The sequence below is a fragment of the Esox lucius genome, chromosome 11 (assembly GCF_011004845.1).
Source record: "Esox lucius isolate fEsoLuc1 chromosome 11, fEsoLuc1.pri, whole genome shotgun sequence".
NCBI lineage: Eukaryota > Metazoa > Chordata > Actinopteri > Esociformes > Esocidae > Esox > Esox lucius.
In genome coordinates, this window is record NC_047579.1 from 23,141,630 (window position 1) to 23,156,847 (window position 15,218).

At 37.4% G+C, this 15,218-nt stretch overlaps 1 protein-coding gene across 5 annotated transcripts in view; it reads left to right on the forward strand.

Annotated features, from left to right (window-relative positions):
* LOC105031099 (nuclear GTPase SLIP-GC-like) overlaps positions 1 to 15,218 on the forward strand; it is a 106,185-nt gene that overhangs the window by 83,240 nt on the left and 7,727 nt on the right. Inside the window, exons 14-24 of one of the 5 annotated variants that reach the window (XM_034295202.1) lie at positions 2,051 to 2,172; positions 2,280 to 2,450; positions 2,930 to 3,093; positions 3,213 to 3,327; positions 3,520 to 3,628; positions 3,748 to 3,872; positions 6,377 to 6,461; positions 7,447 to 7,577; positions 9,489 to 9,588; positions 10,423 to 10,701; positions 13,156 to 14,761. In XM_034295202.1, the coding sequence (XP_034151093.1) occupies positions 2,051 to 2,172; positions 2,280 to 2,450; positions 2,930 to 3,093; positions 3,213 to 3,327; positions 3,520 to 3,628; positions 3,748 to 3,872; positions 6,377 to 6,461; positions 7,447 to 7,577; positions 9,489 to 9,588; positions 10,423 to 10,701; positions 13,156 to 13,178 (1,424 nt within the window). In that variant the 3' untranslated portion in view covers positions 13,179 to 14,761. Of the gene's footprint in view, positions 1 to 2,050; positions 2,173 to 2,279; positions 2,451 to 2,929; positions 3,094 to 3,212; positions 3,328 to 3,519; positions 3,629 to 3,747; positions 3,873 to 6,376; positions 6,462 to 7,446; positions 7,578 to 9,488; positions 9,589 to 10,422; positions 12,426 to 13,155; positions 14,762 to 15,218 lie in introns of those variants that run through there. The other 4 variants (XM_034295201.1, XM_034295203.1, XR_004576417.1 and 1 more) reach the window with 4 other exon arrangements.

The window sequence follows — 15,218 nt, forward strand, 5'->3', positions numbered from 1 at the left end:
TGAGATTAGGAGCACACTCTTAAAGGGAGTGCTCCTAATCTCAGCTTGTTACCTGTATAAAAGACACCTGTCCATAGAAAAGCAATCAATCAGATTCCAAACTTTCCACCATGGCCAAGACCAAAGACCAAAGGATGTCAGGGACAAGATTGTAGACATACACAAGGCTGGAATGGGCTACAAGACCATCGCCAAGCAGAGAAGGTGACAACAGTTGGTGCGATTATTTGCAAATGGTTCCTTGGTCTGGGGCTCAATGCAAGATCTCACTTCGTGGAGTTGCAATGATCATGAGAACGGTGAGGAATCAACCCAGAACTACACGGGAGGATCTTGTCAATGATCTCAAGGCAGCTGGGACCATAGTCACCAAGAAAACAATTAGTAACACACTATGCCGTAAAGGACTGAAATCCTGCAGCACCCGCAAGGTCCCCCTGCTCAAGAAAGCACATGTACAGGCCTGTCTGAAGTTCGCCAATGAACATCTGAATAATTCAAAGGAGAACTGGTTGACAGAGTTGTGGTCAGATGAGACCAAAATGAAGCTCTTTGGCATCAACTGGAAGAGGAGGAATGCTGCCTATGACCCCAAGAACACCATCCCCACCGTCAAACATGGAGGTGGAAACCTTATTCTTTGGGGGTGATTTTCTGCTAAGGGGACAAGACAACTTCACTGCATCAAAGGGACAATGGACGGGGCCATGTACCATAAAATCTTTGGTGAGAACCTCCTTCCCTCAGCCAGGGTATTGAAAATGGGTCGTGGAGTGGGACAAAATCCCTCCTGAGATGTGTCCAAACCTGGTGGACAACTACAAGAAACGTCTGACCTCTGTGATTGCAAATAAGGGTTTTGCAATAGACTTCGAATTTCTTTGTCAGTAGGCAAACGTACTAAATCAGCAGGGGATAAAAAAATAAATCCCCTCACTGTAGTTTGCTGATATAATCAAAATCAGATATATGCGTAACTAGGCAGTTTCTGGAAAGCTGTGGATTAAATGTTTTGTGTCTTCATAATCACATTCTAGAATGAGTACTGAAATCACATGCAAAAAACTCACTCTTGGGGGTAATATTTGAAACGTACTCATGAAAAGGTTAACACATAATCATTGTGATGGCTCTTCTCCGTAATTTTTTTTCTTTTTCAATTAAAATATCTTAAGTAAAACATAAAACTGCACAGGTATGGCTAACCATAAACACAACTAGACTCAGTAAGGGAAGCCAGCTTGTTTGTTCTCTCATTTCATTGGTCCATTCGTCTGGGTCATGCAATTCCATAGGTCACTCTCATTGTCTTTATTTAGTGCGTGGTGATACTGTCAAGTCATCAGGTTAGTCAGCATTGTAGAAATCCAGGGTGTGACAGCTGGCAGGGATGACAAAAGGAGTGCAATTAATGACTTGGGCCAAACGACTCTGGGCAAACTCACTGAAGCCGCAGAGAATTCACATTTATGATAGTGAGCATGGTACAGGACAACTATTTTGGTTGTCTGTTCCGGTGGTCGATTGTCAGCTGGTGGATAAACTCTGTTTTATTCACTTGGACAGGATACGATCAACTTAGCCTAGTACAGCATGTAGCAGGTTTGGTTTAGAGCATTTGTTGCTAAGCTTTCTGATCATGCTATCAATGCCCTTATCTGTGTTCCTCACCCACTTTTATCTTCTGTGATGTGTGCCTATTTGTTCAGGGAGGTAGGTTAATGTAAATGGCAAACCGTGATCTCTAATTGCAGTGGTAGTCCTTTCCAATTATCATGTCTCATCACATGAAAAAACACTGGTCAAATCCCAATTCACTGCAAAGTATTCTTTTGGTCAAATCCCAATTCACTACACAAGGTTAAATCCTTATTAATTGTACAACATTTAATAAAAAGGCACTGTAGGTTATAAAACACTAAAGCACCTGAAACAGGATAATAAAACAAAAATATCAAAGTTCATAAAGCCTTAATCAAAATAAAGTCACTGTCATTTATGAGAATGATATCAAAAGGACACTGATGTAATTTTTACTGATATATTACAGAAATACCTCACCTTCAGGAATTTCTCAGAAATCTCAATGATCATCACACAAGAACTTCTGATTATATTTCTGGAGCATATGGGATACTGTCCTTGATCCAAGGAGCAAAAAAAAGCAACATGGTATTGTACTTTCCATATCATAGAAGTCTTCCTCCAAAAGATAAAGTCTTCCTCCTTTTTATGTAAATTCCTGTTTACAATACTAACTATGTGGAGTTGGATTCCAGACAGACAACAAAGACTTGTGCGAGAGTTTGGAGAAGAAGCTGAACGACAACCTTAAATCCATTGGTGATTCTATAGAAGAATCTTGGAAGGTTTTTGACCGCTGCCTCTCACAAGGAGTTCAACAGTCAGAAGATTCATGCGAGAAATTAATTAATAATGTGATTTCACCTGTAAGCTAATGACAAATAAAAACAATAGTCTAATTCCTGCCATCACACATCTGTATGAGCAAATTGTGCTAACACCAGAGAAGCTTAAAAATTAAGAAACTACAGCTATATTAGTGGCCACCCCCACTTACCACAGATCTGAGATTTAGAATGTTGGCCACTTTACATACCAAACATGCACCAATTTGTAAAGACTGCTCACTTCACTAAGAATGAGTATCCAGAAAAAAGTCAAACATTGAGAATGTCTAGAAACTTGACATTTATCCTCATTATTTTTTAAACATAATAGTAGTTATAATATTTAAAGGAAGTAATATTTGAGTCTTGATTTAAACATGTATCTGTCGATAGCACAAATTGGCTCATGCAGAAATTGTCTTGCTGGGTATGTGAAAAGTGGCTACTGAAGAGATACTCAGCCAGGCTAGATTTCCAATGATGTGCTGTAAGGATTTGAAGTATTTCCCTTTTTTTAGAGGGGGAAAAAACATGGTGGATATCATAAAGTAGTAAAGTCCCTATGCAAGCATAATGGCATTTACAAACCAAGGAAGAACAGAGGAAAGGAAATCAACCTAAATGAGAGATTAGCCTCATGTATGCGGAGTTCCATTGATGAAGAGTTTAAATACTTTTTTCCGTAAGTTATTTAATAAAAAAAAAAATATATAATTAAAACAAAACTTCCATCCACATGTAATGAAAAGGTTAAATCTAGTCTTGTAACCATAATTCTGATATGAAAATACTTTGTTTCAGAAATGACAAATGGGGCCCAATAAGGAAGCAGATTGAGAACTTCACCCTTGTAGCAACCAGCTTGATTAGGGACCACCCGAGATGGTCACTGCATCTGAGATTCCTCAAGATGGAGGTAAGCTTTTCTCAAAAATCAGGAAATACAACATTAATGGTTAGCTTTTTAAAGATGCCTTTTATACAGAACCAAAAATAATGGATAAAGGTTTTATCCTGAAATAGACTGCTTTTAGAGGGTAAAAAACATATTTACCTCGACTTAAACTGAAATGTCAGGGCTTCTTGAAACCTGTTTTTTATTTTGAAGGAGAGTGAGTTGAAGGCAGGATTAAACTATGAACTTCGCAAGAAAAAGAAAGAAATCTACTCCACTCTAACCAAGTCAATCATGCAATCTATGCATTCATGCTACAAAAGTAAGTTCTGAAATAAAGTAATTAAAATAATGAGAATAATTAGAGTATCATGTTTTCCAAAATGTTTAGAATGTACTCAAAGTATGTAAATGATAATGAAAACAATATCACTGTTTTAGGGGCATCACTGCATACAGGAAAAGATTCTCTGAAAAAGATGAAAGATGAAATACATCAGCACGTGAATGTAGATATTTTCAGGAAGGCCAAGGAAGATATGCTGGTCTGTTTAACCGAACTGAAGGTTTGACAGATTATAGTATGTTGGCATTCAAATGAAGTACCATTGTGTAATTCCTGTATATATACTGCTGCTAAATAGTATATTAACCCTACAGAGATTGTCATTTTCTTTCTAGAAAATTCGTATTTAAACCCCAATTTTCAATAAAGTTATTCCATATAATGGGCACAAAGAAAGTATATGATATTTAACAAAAGTGGTCCACTTAACAAAAACTCAGATTTCTTGAGTGCAAAAATGGACCAAAAGTAATTAGACAATTGGCTCAAAGGCTGTTTCATGAAAGAGGTGGGCTATAGTCTTCATTATTTCTTCATCAATTAAGCAGGTAAAAGGTCTGCAGTTGATTCCTGGTGTGACATTTGCATTTGGAAGCTGTTGATGTGAACCCACAACATACGGTCAAAGAAAGCTCTCAATTCAAGTGAAACAGGCCTTTCATAAGCTGCAAAAAACAATCCATCCAAGAGATAGCAGGAACATTAGGACTGGCAAAATAAACAGTTTGGTACATTCTGAGAAGAAAAAAAATGCACTGTTGAGCTCTGCAACACAAAAAGGCCTGGACGTCCACTTTCTATGGCAAGTACTAAAAAAGCCTATAAGTCTAAAAAAGCCAGCCCAGTTCTAGAACCGCATTCTTTGGACAGATGAAACCTAAGATCAAACTGTCCCAGAATGGAAAGGGAAGAAAATGTAAGGAGACGGTTTGAAACGGCTCATGATCGAAGCATACCAAATCGCCTGTAAAACACGGTGGAGGCAGTGTGATGGCATGGCCATGCTTGGCTTCCAAGGGCACTGGGTGAATTCTGCCGGATGAATTCTGAAGTGTGTTGGGATGTATTGTCTGCTCAGATTCAGCCAGATTCAACTAAACTTTATTGGACTTCATTGTCCACTTTACAGATGGACAATGACCCAAAACATACAGTGACATTTTTAAGACAAAGAACTGAATTATTCTGCAATGGCCGAGTCAAAAACCTGATCTCAACCCTATCGAGCATGCATTTCACTTGCTGAAGACAATACTTAAGGCAGAAAGAAACACAAACAAACAACAACTGAAGACAGCTGCAGTAAAGGCCTGGTAAATCATCACAGAGGAAACCCAGCGTTTGATGATGTCCATGCGTTCCAGACTTCAAGCAATCATTGCTTGCAAAGGATTCTCGACAAAGTATTAAAAATTATCATTTTAATTAGCATTGTATTAATTTGTCCAATATACATATGCGTCTCTGAAATTAGGGGACTGTGTATGAAAATGGTTCATACAATATTTTGGTTCTAACCCTTGAATTTAACCTGAAAGTCTGCACTTCAATTGCATCTCAGTTGTTTAATTTCAAATCCATTGTGTTGGCATACAGAGCCAAAATCATGAAAATTATGTTAGTGTCCAAATATTTCCAGACCTAACTGTACAACCATAAAGCCCCGCCTTGAGCTAACACAATCCTCAACACAGCACAAAAAAACACAGACGGCCTGTGACTATTAAGCTGCCGGCAGACTTTGTAAAACACGTCTCGAGAATACAACCAATCAGAATTTTAAGAATTTTAAAAACCTAAGCTGGTGGACTGGCTGTGTGACGCCTTGGATGACAACGCAGAATTCCTTCAGGTTTCGGGGCTGTTGCTGGGCAATATGGACTTTCAGCTCCCTCCAAAGATTTTCTATTGGGTTCAGGTATGGAGACTGGCTAAGCCACTCCAGGACCTTGAGATGTTTCTTATGGAGCCACTCCTTAGTTGCCCTGGCTGTGTGTTTCGGGTCGTTGTCATGCTGGAAGACCCAGGCACGACCCATCTTCAATGCTCTTACTGAGGGAATGAGGATGTTGGCCAAGATCTCGGGATACATGGCCCCATCCATCCTCCCCTCAATACGGTGCAGTCGTCCTGTCCCCTTTTCGGAAAAGCATCCCCAAAGAATGATATTTCCACCTCCATGCTTCACGGTTGGGATGATGTTCTTGGTGTTGTACTCATCCTTCTTCTTCCTCCAAGCACGGCGAGTGGAGTTTAGACCAAAAGGCTCTATTTTTGTCTCATCAGACCACATGAACTTCTCCCATTCCTCCTCTGCAAATCAATTTGTAACATTTTCATGCGTTTTTCTGGATTCTTTTGTTTCTCACAGTTCAAATAAACCTACCATTAAAATGATAGACTTATCATTTCTTTGTCAGTGGGCAAATGTACAAAATCAACAGGGGATCAAATACTTTTTTCCCTCACTGTAGTTGGTGTGCCTTTCATAGGATGCATGTTGTTCTAGTGTCAGATGTGCCCACAAAGGAACAAATAAATAATTGGTTGACTGATTGATGAGAGTTTAGGTGACGTCTTTGGAGTTCTCATCTTGTTATTGGAAACAATTGTGTGTTTTTTTCTTTTATTGTGTTATAGTATTTTTTTAAATGTTAACTTATTTCTGGTAAATGCTAAGTCATGATGAAAGCTTACTACATAATACTTTGTTTTCCACATTAGAACATCATTGTGATGCAGCTGCAGTCTAAACTAGAAAGATCTATTGAGATCTCACTCAAGACACCTGACAGCTTAATCCTCCCAGGTAAATGAAAGAACTGTATTTCTTTACCTATTCCATACAACTAAGACCAGGCACCACAGTTAAAGAGTGATTTTGCATCCATTTCTTAAATTTGTAAATTTTTTTTCAATTAGCTTGAAAATAATTCATATAAATACTTGATTTATACAATGTAATCTAAACTCTGTCAACTACACCTAGCATAAATGTTGTTATTATTAGCATTTTTCATATTTCAATCGCTATTTCTAAAACTTTCCGCACTGAATCATATATTATTCAAAAGCATTTTTCCAGAGCATATCATTAGCTAGTCCATTCGTATCTATATCCTTTGTAGATTAGGTGTTTTGTGCTGAAAGATCAGTCATTCTAATTTCTGGAAAATACATTCTATTTGCATTAGCCTTCCTTCATCGGTCATTTTCTCAAAAATGACATTTCCCATGTGCCAGCCAATTTTCATCAAACGTACATTCACAAAATTCCACACACAAGTTGTTTGGTCTTAATGCCAGAAATATACAGAAGCTTTTTTTCTTTCTTTCTCATTTTGATTTTAAGTGTCATTTTATCTGTAAATATAAGCAAAATATTAATCTGTCATACATATGAAAAGGGAAAAAAACACTATTTGAGGGTGGTGGCTGGCCTTAAATCAAATCAAGCACTAGTCCGAACTCAACAAGTTGTCCGAACTCAACACTGTACCAAGCACTAGTCCAAACTCAACACTGTACCATTCCAAGGTGTGGAATGGTACAGTGTTCCAGGCCACTGCCTCCAGTGTACATATACTGCAGCAGCATGGGGTCATGCACGACCCACTGCTCTTTTCACTTTCCTCCTTTTATCACCACTATCTGTCCACCCAAAGAAACATTAAAAAATCTTAAAAAAAGAAAAACGCTAAGTCTGGAAACTATAACGATTAAATGTTTAGCTACATTTAGCTCCTGTCATAACTACGTTTGAGTAATTTCTCCTGAATCCTTTTTTAATGCAGAGGATGTCACTGAGGATTATAACAAGATTAAGAAGTTGATGGATTGCTCTAGTACAGTGACATTCACTTCTATATTGGATACGCAGCCAACAACTCAGTCCATGTCGGGGAATGGAAAGAAGCATGTGCAGGTATGTTGGTGGAGAGTTAACATCTCAATCATAGGAATGTAGGCTAATTGGATTTCATCCTATGTAGCGGGATTGCCTTGTCATGCAATTCCTCATACAGTGGCCAACAATGATTTCTCCTTAACATAACTGTCATGACAAACAACCATACATACAGTGCCTGGCAAAGGTTTTCAAAATCCTAAACCAATTTGCTTATATTACTAGATTACAAATGGTTCACTGAAATTCTGTTATATTACGTTTTTCTTTTGCAGCACTGAAAATCAATTATTGTAACTTAATATTGGTTTTATTTTGGGAAATATTTGTAAGGAAAAAAATAATTAAATGTTATGATTGCATAACTAAATCCCACTTAATTGAGGCTATGGCCTCTATTTAGTGGGCTATGAAAAGAAAATGTAAACCACAGAGAAGTCTACAGAGATAGACTACAGAAGTTAAAGTAAAACAAGTATATAGAAAGCAGAATGGATGATGAAACAAACCGTCGGGGAATGGAAAGAAGCAGGAGACTGAAGGGAGTTTTTCCTAGCCCCTGAAATTCAACACTACTGTTGTTTGCTCCTTGGGGTTTAAGGCCGGGTGTCTCTGTAAAGCACTTTGTGACAACTGCTGTTGTAAAAAGCGCTTTATAAATAAATTTTGATTGATTGAAGTCAGAAACTCGATTTGAAACTTACTAGAAATGTAATTAGACATAACCAAATCAACAGTTGCTGGAAAAGAAAGAAATCACAGAATGTCTACTTTGGTGGCAGAATTAAAGGTTACACTGAAATATGAAACCTCTGACCAGCACCTAATATTGAAAGGCCAGATTAGATTTCAGCTGACATGATGTAACATATGGCAGCAGCAGCAGAATTAATACAGAAGTTTACACAAACATTTTGGCTGCCAAAATACAAAATGCCACCAGACTCATTGGGCAGCGCTTTACATTGCAACAGGACAGTTATCCAAAACACACTGTCAATGAAACCAAGTAGTTATTGGAGTTCTGTGGTTTTGAGTCACTCTTTAATCTTTAATTCTGATTCAGCAAGCATTTTACTTGCTGAAGTGGAGACTGAAGTCAGAAACTCATCAGCAGTAGCTCAAAATGCCTGAGTAAAAGCTTGGCAAAGCATCTCAAAGGATGATACCATACGTTTGGGGGAGTCAACTGGTCAAAGATGCACTGATGTTAGTCATTGCATGCACGGGAATAGCAACAAAATACCAGCTTTTATAAATCTTACATTTGCTTTAATTAGAATTGTCTCAATACTTATGCTTGCATGAAATGGGGGTTAGAACTCTAAAAGTGCTGTTATTCTTATTTGCTTGTTGGTAAAACGTGTTAAAACTGCCAGGAATAAAGTGTGACAGTCTGTGCTTTTGTCTGATATTCTTTAAAACATATTTTCATGTGCCTTGAGAATGCACAAAAAAACTTCATCTTTACTCTTCCAGTACTCCTCCCATGTAGGGCACGGCACTGTAACTGAAATCCAAAGCTATTTCTATTTGAATGTTCTATAGGATATGCTAAATAGTTTTTAAATGATGCTCCAATAATGATGCTCCAATATCCTATTGACTACTGTTTAAAACTGTAATATAACCTCTCACAAGACCAGACAAACATAACTGTTCATTAGCATAGGGGTGTTTAGCTCTCTTTACGAGAGATACATTTTGACCATGATGACTGTGTCTCAATTTGGTAATCTTGTCTTTCACTACTCCCATGCTCTGTGGGTTTTTGCTTTTTCTCATGAAACTGTGACAGGCTATCCTCATGGTGACCTGAACTTGTGAATGCATTTTCCTTTAACCATTCATAAGAAACAACCATATCACATCTTTCATTCTTTCGATCTCCCATGCCATGCCCTCAATTATTGCTAAACAATGGTTAAGATCACAGCACCCATTGATCCTGACCCCCTGAATTTGCAACCTAAGCCCTTCAACCGCAAGAGTAATGATCTGAGAGGGTCAGAGAGTCTAGTTCCAACAGGTCAGTAAAATGTCTTATTTTTATTAACCTTGTCCCCACATAATAAAACTGTATTCAGGTTTCATTATAAAATAATTTGGTTTTCTTCTTATATTTTGAATCGCCTGAAATCCAACCGTACCTCTCAGGAATTAAGTTCAGTATGAACATATATCGGTGCAATTACGATTGCTATCAACATATGTCCAGTGCTATTGGTCCTTAGTGACTTGCTATTACGTTGCTCCTTAATGTTTCACTAATATGTTGGTCCAAAACGTAATCGATTGAAAATGAAAAATGCCTGGTTACGTATAACATTTACTGTTAACCGTTAGGGTTAAGGTTAGGCATGACCGTACTGGCGTTAGGGTTAGGAGAAAGGTTATTGTTAGGTTACAAAACAGAAAATGCCTGTCTAAACAACACAATTTCCCAACAAAAACATGTCTCGCTTCTTGCTGCAACCGAACTCGCTACCATTGGACTGAAAGTCTGTTGCGAAAATGCCGCTCACCATCCCTGACGTCAAAGCCCTTGCAAACAGCTACTCTATTGAACTATTAATGCATTCATAACTGCCCCTATTGTACAGTTTCTGATGTTCAGTAAATGGTACTTCTCATACATTGACACTGAACGTGGTCTCGAGTCATCAAGGACCAATAGCACTGGGATATGATGATATTGAACATAAAAGCACTGCTGATATGTTCATACTGAAAATAATTGCAGTTTACAAGTTTGTTACATATTAAAGTAATTCCTGCAATGCTGGGTTGCTAAAATCAATTAGATCAATAATATGATCTTGTCATACTGACCTTGCATTTTATTTTCTGATATCAATCCCAGATGCTGGGACTGAAGTGAACCAGCTCTCTGATGTAGCATTTGTGAAAAAGAACAGAAATTATCTTATTCAGAGGGTGAAAATGGGGGATGCCATAGCAGATGATCTGCTTCGGCATGATATGATCCAGGACGAAATGTATGAAAAAATCTCTAAGGGTTCTACCACTCAGGAAAAAATGAGAATTTTGATTGGAGCAGTACAAGCAGGAGGAAGAATGTCTACATCTGCCTTCTGCGTAGCTCTCAGAAAGCATGAACTTCGTCTTGTTGAGGACCTGGGTAAGATCAAACTCCTCTGTAGCTCACTTGGTAGACTAGAGAATAGTGACTGCAATGTGAGGATTGTGGGTTTGAGTTTTGGGACCACCAAAATGCAAATATATCCTGTATGTTACTTTGGAAAAGAGCACCTTCTAAATGGAATACATTGTATAGTCTGCTTGCAACATAGAGACGGATGACAAATTAAAGGAAAAATCAACATAGTGTCTGAGTAAGATGTTCAGCCACGAGCTTCCAGAACAGCTTCAATGTGCCTCGGCATTGGTTCTAAAAGTCTCATGAACTCTACAAGAAGAATGGAACACCATCCTTCCCAAAGATATTGCAATTATTTCGTGTTTTGATAATGGTGTTAGAGAACGCTGTACACGTCAGTCCAAAATTCACAATGGATGTTCAATTTGGTTAAGACCTGGTGACTTTGAAGGTCATACAGTAGCATATGTTTCATATTTTTTCATACTCATCAAACCATTTACTGACTCCTCGTGCCCTGTGGATCGATGTCTGGTCCTGGCTATAGGGAGGCCCCTAGCCCTCTATATGTTGGTCTAGGGGCGATAGTCAGGACCTGGCAGACGGGATGCCTCTAGGCATCTCTGCGCGTTACTTTTGGTTGTCCCAAATAAGAGGCACCTGCCCCGCATGGCCTCAAATTGGGGATACTATTTAAGTTGAGTTTGTCCACACCACGATGTGGATCATTGTTTATGCCTTTTGCGTTTACGTTGCAGGTTGCTACTGCTGCTTTTCATTGGTTTTGCAAGTCTACATTAAAGGATTGTCTTACTACAACTCTGCGCCCGTGTCCTGCCATCTCAACCATGACAATCAGGGACAATCAACTAAAGTCACTTAGCTCTTGCCACCTACATCCAAAATCGAGGTCAATTGAGCCAGCTTAGCATTTTTATATGTGCCACAGAGTATGATCAGATGTTAATTGCATCATGCAATTCACCTGTATGGAAGCATCATGGAAGCATCTTAATTCATTATTTTCCACCACCCATTTATTTAGTTTTTTCATTTAATTTGTCATCAGTCTGAATTTCCCCACTTTTTTGTATTATCATTATAATTTTAAGCGTTGTTCCATAAACAGTTACTGCTTTCATAGAGATACAATTTAAGGTTTTAGCTTTGAATCCTGGGCCGTAATAGGACTAAAGAAATATAAACTAAAAGGCAACCAGTTTAAAATGGCTTTCTTAATTGGACAGTATTGGACAATATAGTGTGTAGCAAACCTGCTCACTTTTAACTAGTAGAATTCTGGATAAAATGGACCTGAAAATGAATTAGGGATTGTACTTTCATTTAATATGGGCCTTTAATGCATTATGAAATACCAGTAGCCTTCTGTTAAATTGCCAAACATATGGTTTATATTAATATATTGTTTGGACTTATTATTGCTTTTTTAGACACCCAATGTGCTTTTTCATAGCATGAACGGTAAACTCACCTGATTCCCCACCAATGTTTAAAATAACTTGCAGATTGAGAAATCTTCAAGTGATCCATAACTAAAACAAAGAGAATACAATGTTAAAACACATGAATTTAAGTGACCAATTAAACAAAATGTTTTTCAATATGTTGATATTCCATTCAATTGAAACCTACACTACCATTCAAAAATTTGGGGTCACTTATAAATATCCTTGTTTTCACAAGAAAAGCAAATTGTTTTGTCCAACAAAATAACATCATATTGTTTAGAAATACAGTGTAGACATTGTTATTGTTGTACAGTAAATGACTACTGTTGCTGGAAACAGCTGATTTTCAATGGAATATCTACATTGAACGGGCCTTCTTTAGACTTGTTCAATATCTTCATCATCAGCATTTGTGGGTTCGATTACAGGCTCAAGAACTTTCTTCTGAAACTTGTCACTATGCCTAGAAGGACAGCATCCCGTAGTCGCCTCTTCACTGTTGAGACTGGTCTTTTGCAGACTGTACTAATTAAGTAACCTGCCAGTTGAGGACTTGTGAGGCATCTGTTTCTCAAACTAGACACTAATGTATTTGTTATCTTGCTCAGGTATGCATCCACACCTCTTTCTATTCTGGTTAGAGCCAGTTTGCGCTGTTCTGTGAAGGGAATAGTACACAATGTTGTATGAGATCTTCAGTATCTTGGCAATTTCTCACATGGAATAATCTTAATTTCTCAGAACAAGAGTACAGTGATAGGTTTCAGAACAACATTAGTCATTTACAACATTAACAATGTCTAAACTGTATTTCTGATTAATATGATTATATTTTAATGGGCAAAGAATAAGCTGTTTTTCAAAAATTAGGACATTTGTAAGTGACCACAAACTTGCAAATGGTAGTGTATATTCAAACTGTGAATTCTTATAGTGTGTATTCTTGTGTATTTTAATATAACTTACACGTATATGTATATTTCTAATCACAATCTTCTACCTGTAGAAGAATCTGCTTCACCCTTGTGAAGTTAGTGGCTTGGATTGGTCCTCAACTGCATGTCAAAAGATGGGCCCTCTTCTAGAACTACTTGTGAGAATGCAACAGTCATAATGAATTCTGATTCTTGCATATTTGGTAATGGACAAATACAATCAGTGAAAATTAGTTTTTTGAAGGTTATGTTGTTCTACTTTACCCAATTACTGTCGATGTGCAGACATGTTTATTTACATTGCACTGAATTCTGTGAGTCCTAAGGTATATCAGATTAAATATCTAAAAAAGGCCATCAACAAACCTGTCTGGAAGATGAGCAAATGTATATGACCATTCGATCTCAGAGTGACTCATCTTATCGCCTTTATCTTTGGTGGATTTGGATAAACCAACATAACAGCGCCCATGAACGTAAGCTACCTTCCTGTACAGGTGTGCAAAAGGTCGTTTGGGAAGGGGGGTACACTGCTGTGTCTGTTTTCATTGGCTAGAATTGAATGCCACTTTTTGTCTTCGTAACCAATGATTAGTTTGCAAGGTCAGACTTTTCAGCTGCAAAGATATGAGTTATGTCATGTGATTGGAGTGCACCTTTAAGGATTCTTATGAAATAATTTTTCTGTTATGTGTAATAATGTGTTTGCCTGGAGGATTCCAGTCTCTTTGTGCTTACATTCCAGTACACCTCCATTAACATTCCACAACTTGCCAATCAATCTGACAAGGAGTGAAATGTTAGAAATGTTAGAACAACCCCACAGGATTCCTGCCAGCTAGTGCATAATGGATTTTCTTATCATGTATCTTTTAAAATATATATTTTGCCCTCGTTGTTAGACTGTATTTCTTGTCGTAGAGAGACATATTTTAAAAATGTTCTCTATTAATCATAAATTGATTTAGTGAATATAATGTACAATCTAACGTCGTAATGTTTTTACATAGAACACAATTTAGTTTCTACAAATGTGGTGAAATAGTGGGAGAGGGGTCATGTTATAAATTGGATGATACATTTGTGAATCATGTTAAAATCCTTGTTGAGTACTTAAGGACCTATTTGTTTTCCTTATATATTCCCTTACTTTGTGGATAAAAGTGTAATGAATTTATGATTTTTTTCATTTTTAGTCTCATACTTAGTCTGTTTGCGTCATTGGTCTGTATTTTAGAGGCCTTTATTATGCTAATAATTACCACGTTAATCTGCTGATGAATTATTTCATGTATTAATTTAGGAATTGTAATCATTTCTTTCATATTTTCTTTTTTAGTATACTAATGATGTGATTTATGCAGAATGTTTTAAAGATTTTGTGGACTGTCCTACTTAGTCTATATGTCAAGGATAGGGACACTGGAAAATCATGTTCTCTTATACAGTAGGTTTATTTCTAAATGTATGTGGGTAAATGTGGGTTATATAAATAGTTGGAATGTGATTTCTTTTAGGTAATTAACAAGATTGGTTAGGGGAGCAGTTTTAATGTTCAGCGTATTTGAAGTGAACAGTTAGGTCTGTAAATATTTGGACTATGACACAATTTAAATAATTTTAGCTCGGTATGCCACCCCCATGGATTTGAAATGAAACAACCAAGATGCAATTGAAGTACAGTCTTTAAGATTTATTTCAAGGGGTTGAACAAAAATATTGTATGAAACGTTCATTTTCATACACAGTCCCCTTACTTGAGGGGCTCAAATGTAATTAACATAATCTTAAATAAAATTTTCTTTTTAATACTTTGTCGAGAATCCTTTGCAGGCAATGTCTGCTTGAAGTCTGGAACACATGGACAACACCAAATGCTGGTTTTCCTCCTTTGTGATGCTTTTCCAGGCCTGTTTTGCAGCTGTCTTCGTTTGTTGTTTGTGGGTCTTTCTGCCTCATGTTTTCTCTTCAGCAAGTGAATTGCATGCTCGATCAGGTTGAGATCAGGTGAATGACTCGGCCATTGCAGGATATTCCACTTCTTTGCCTTAAGAAACTCCTGGGTTGCATTCGCGGAATGTTTTGGGTCATTGTCTATCTGTAAAGTGGACAATGAAGTCCAATCAACTTTTTT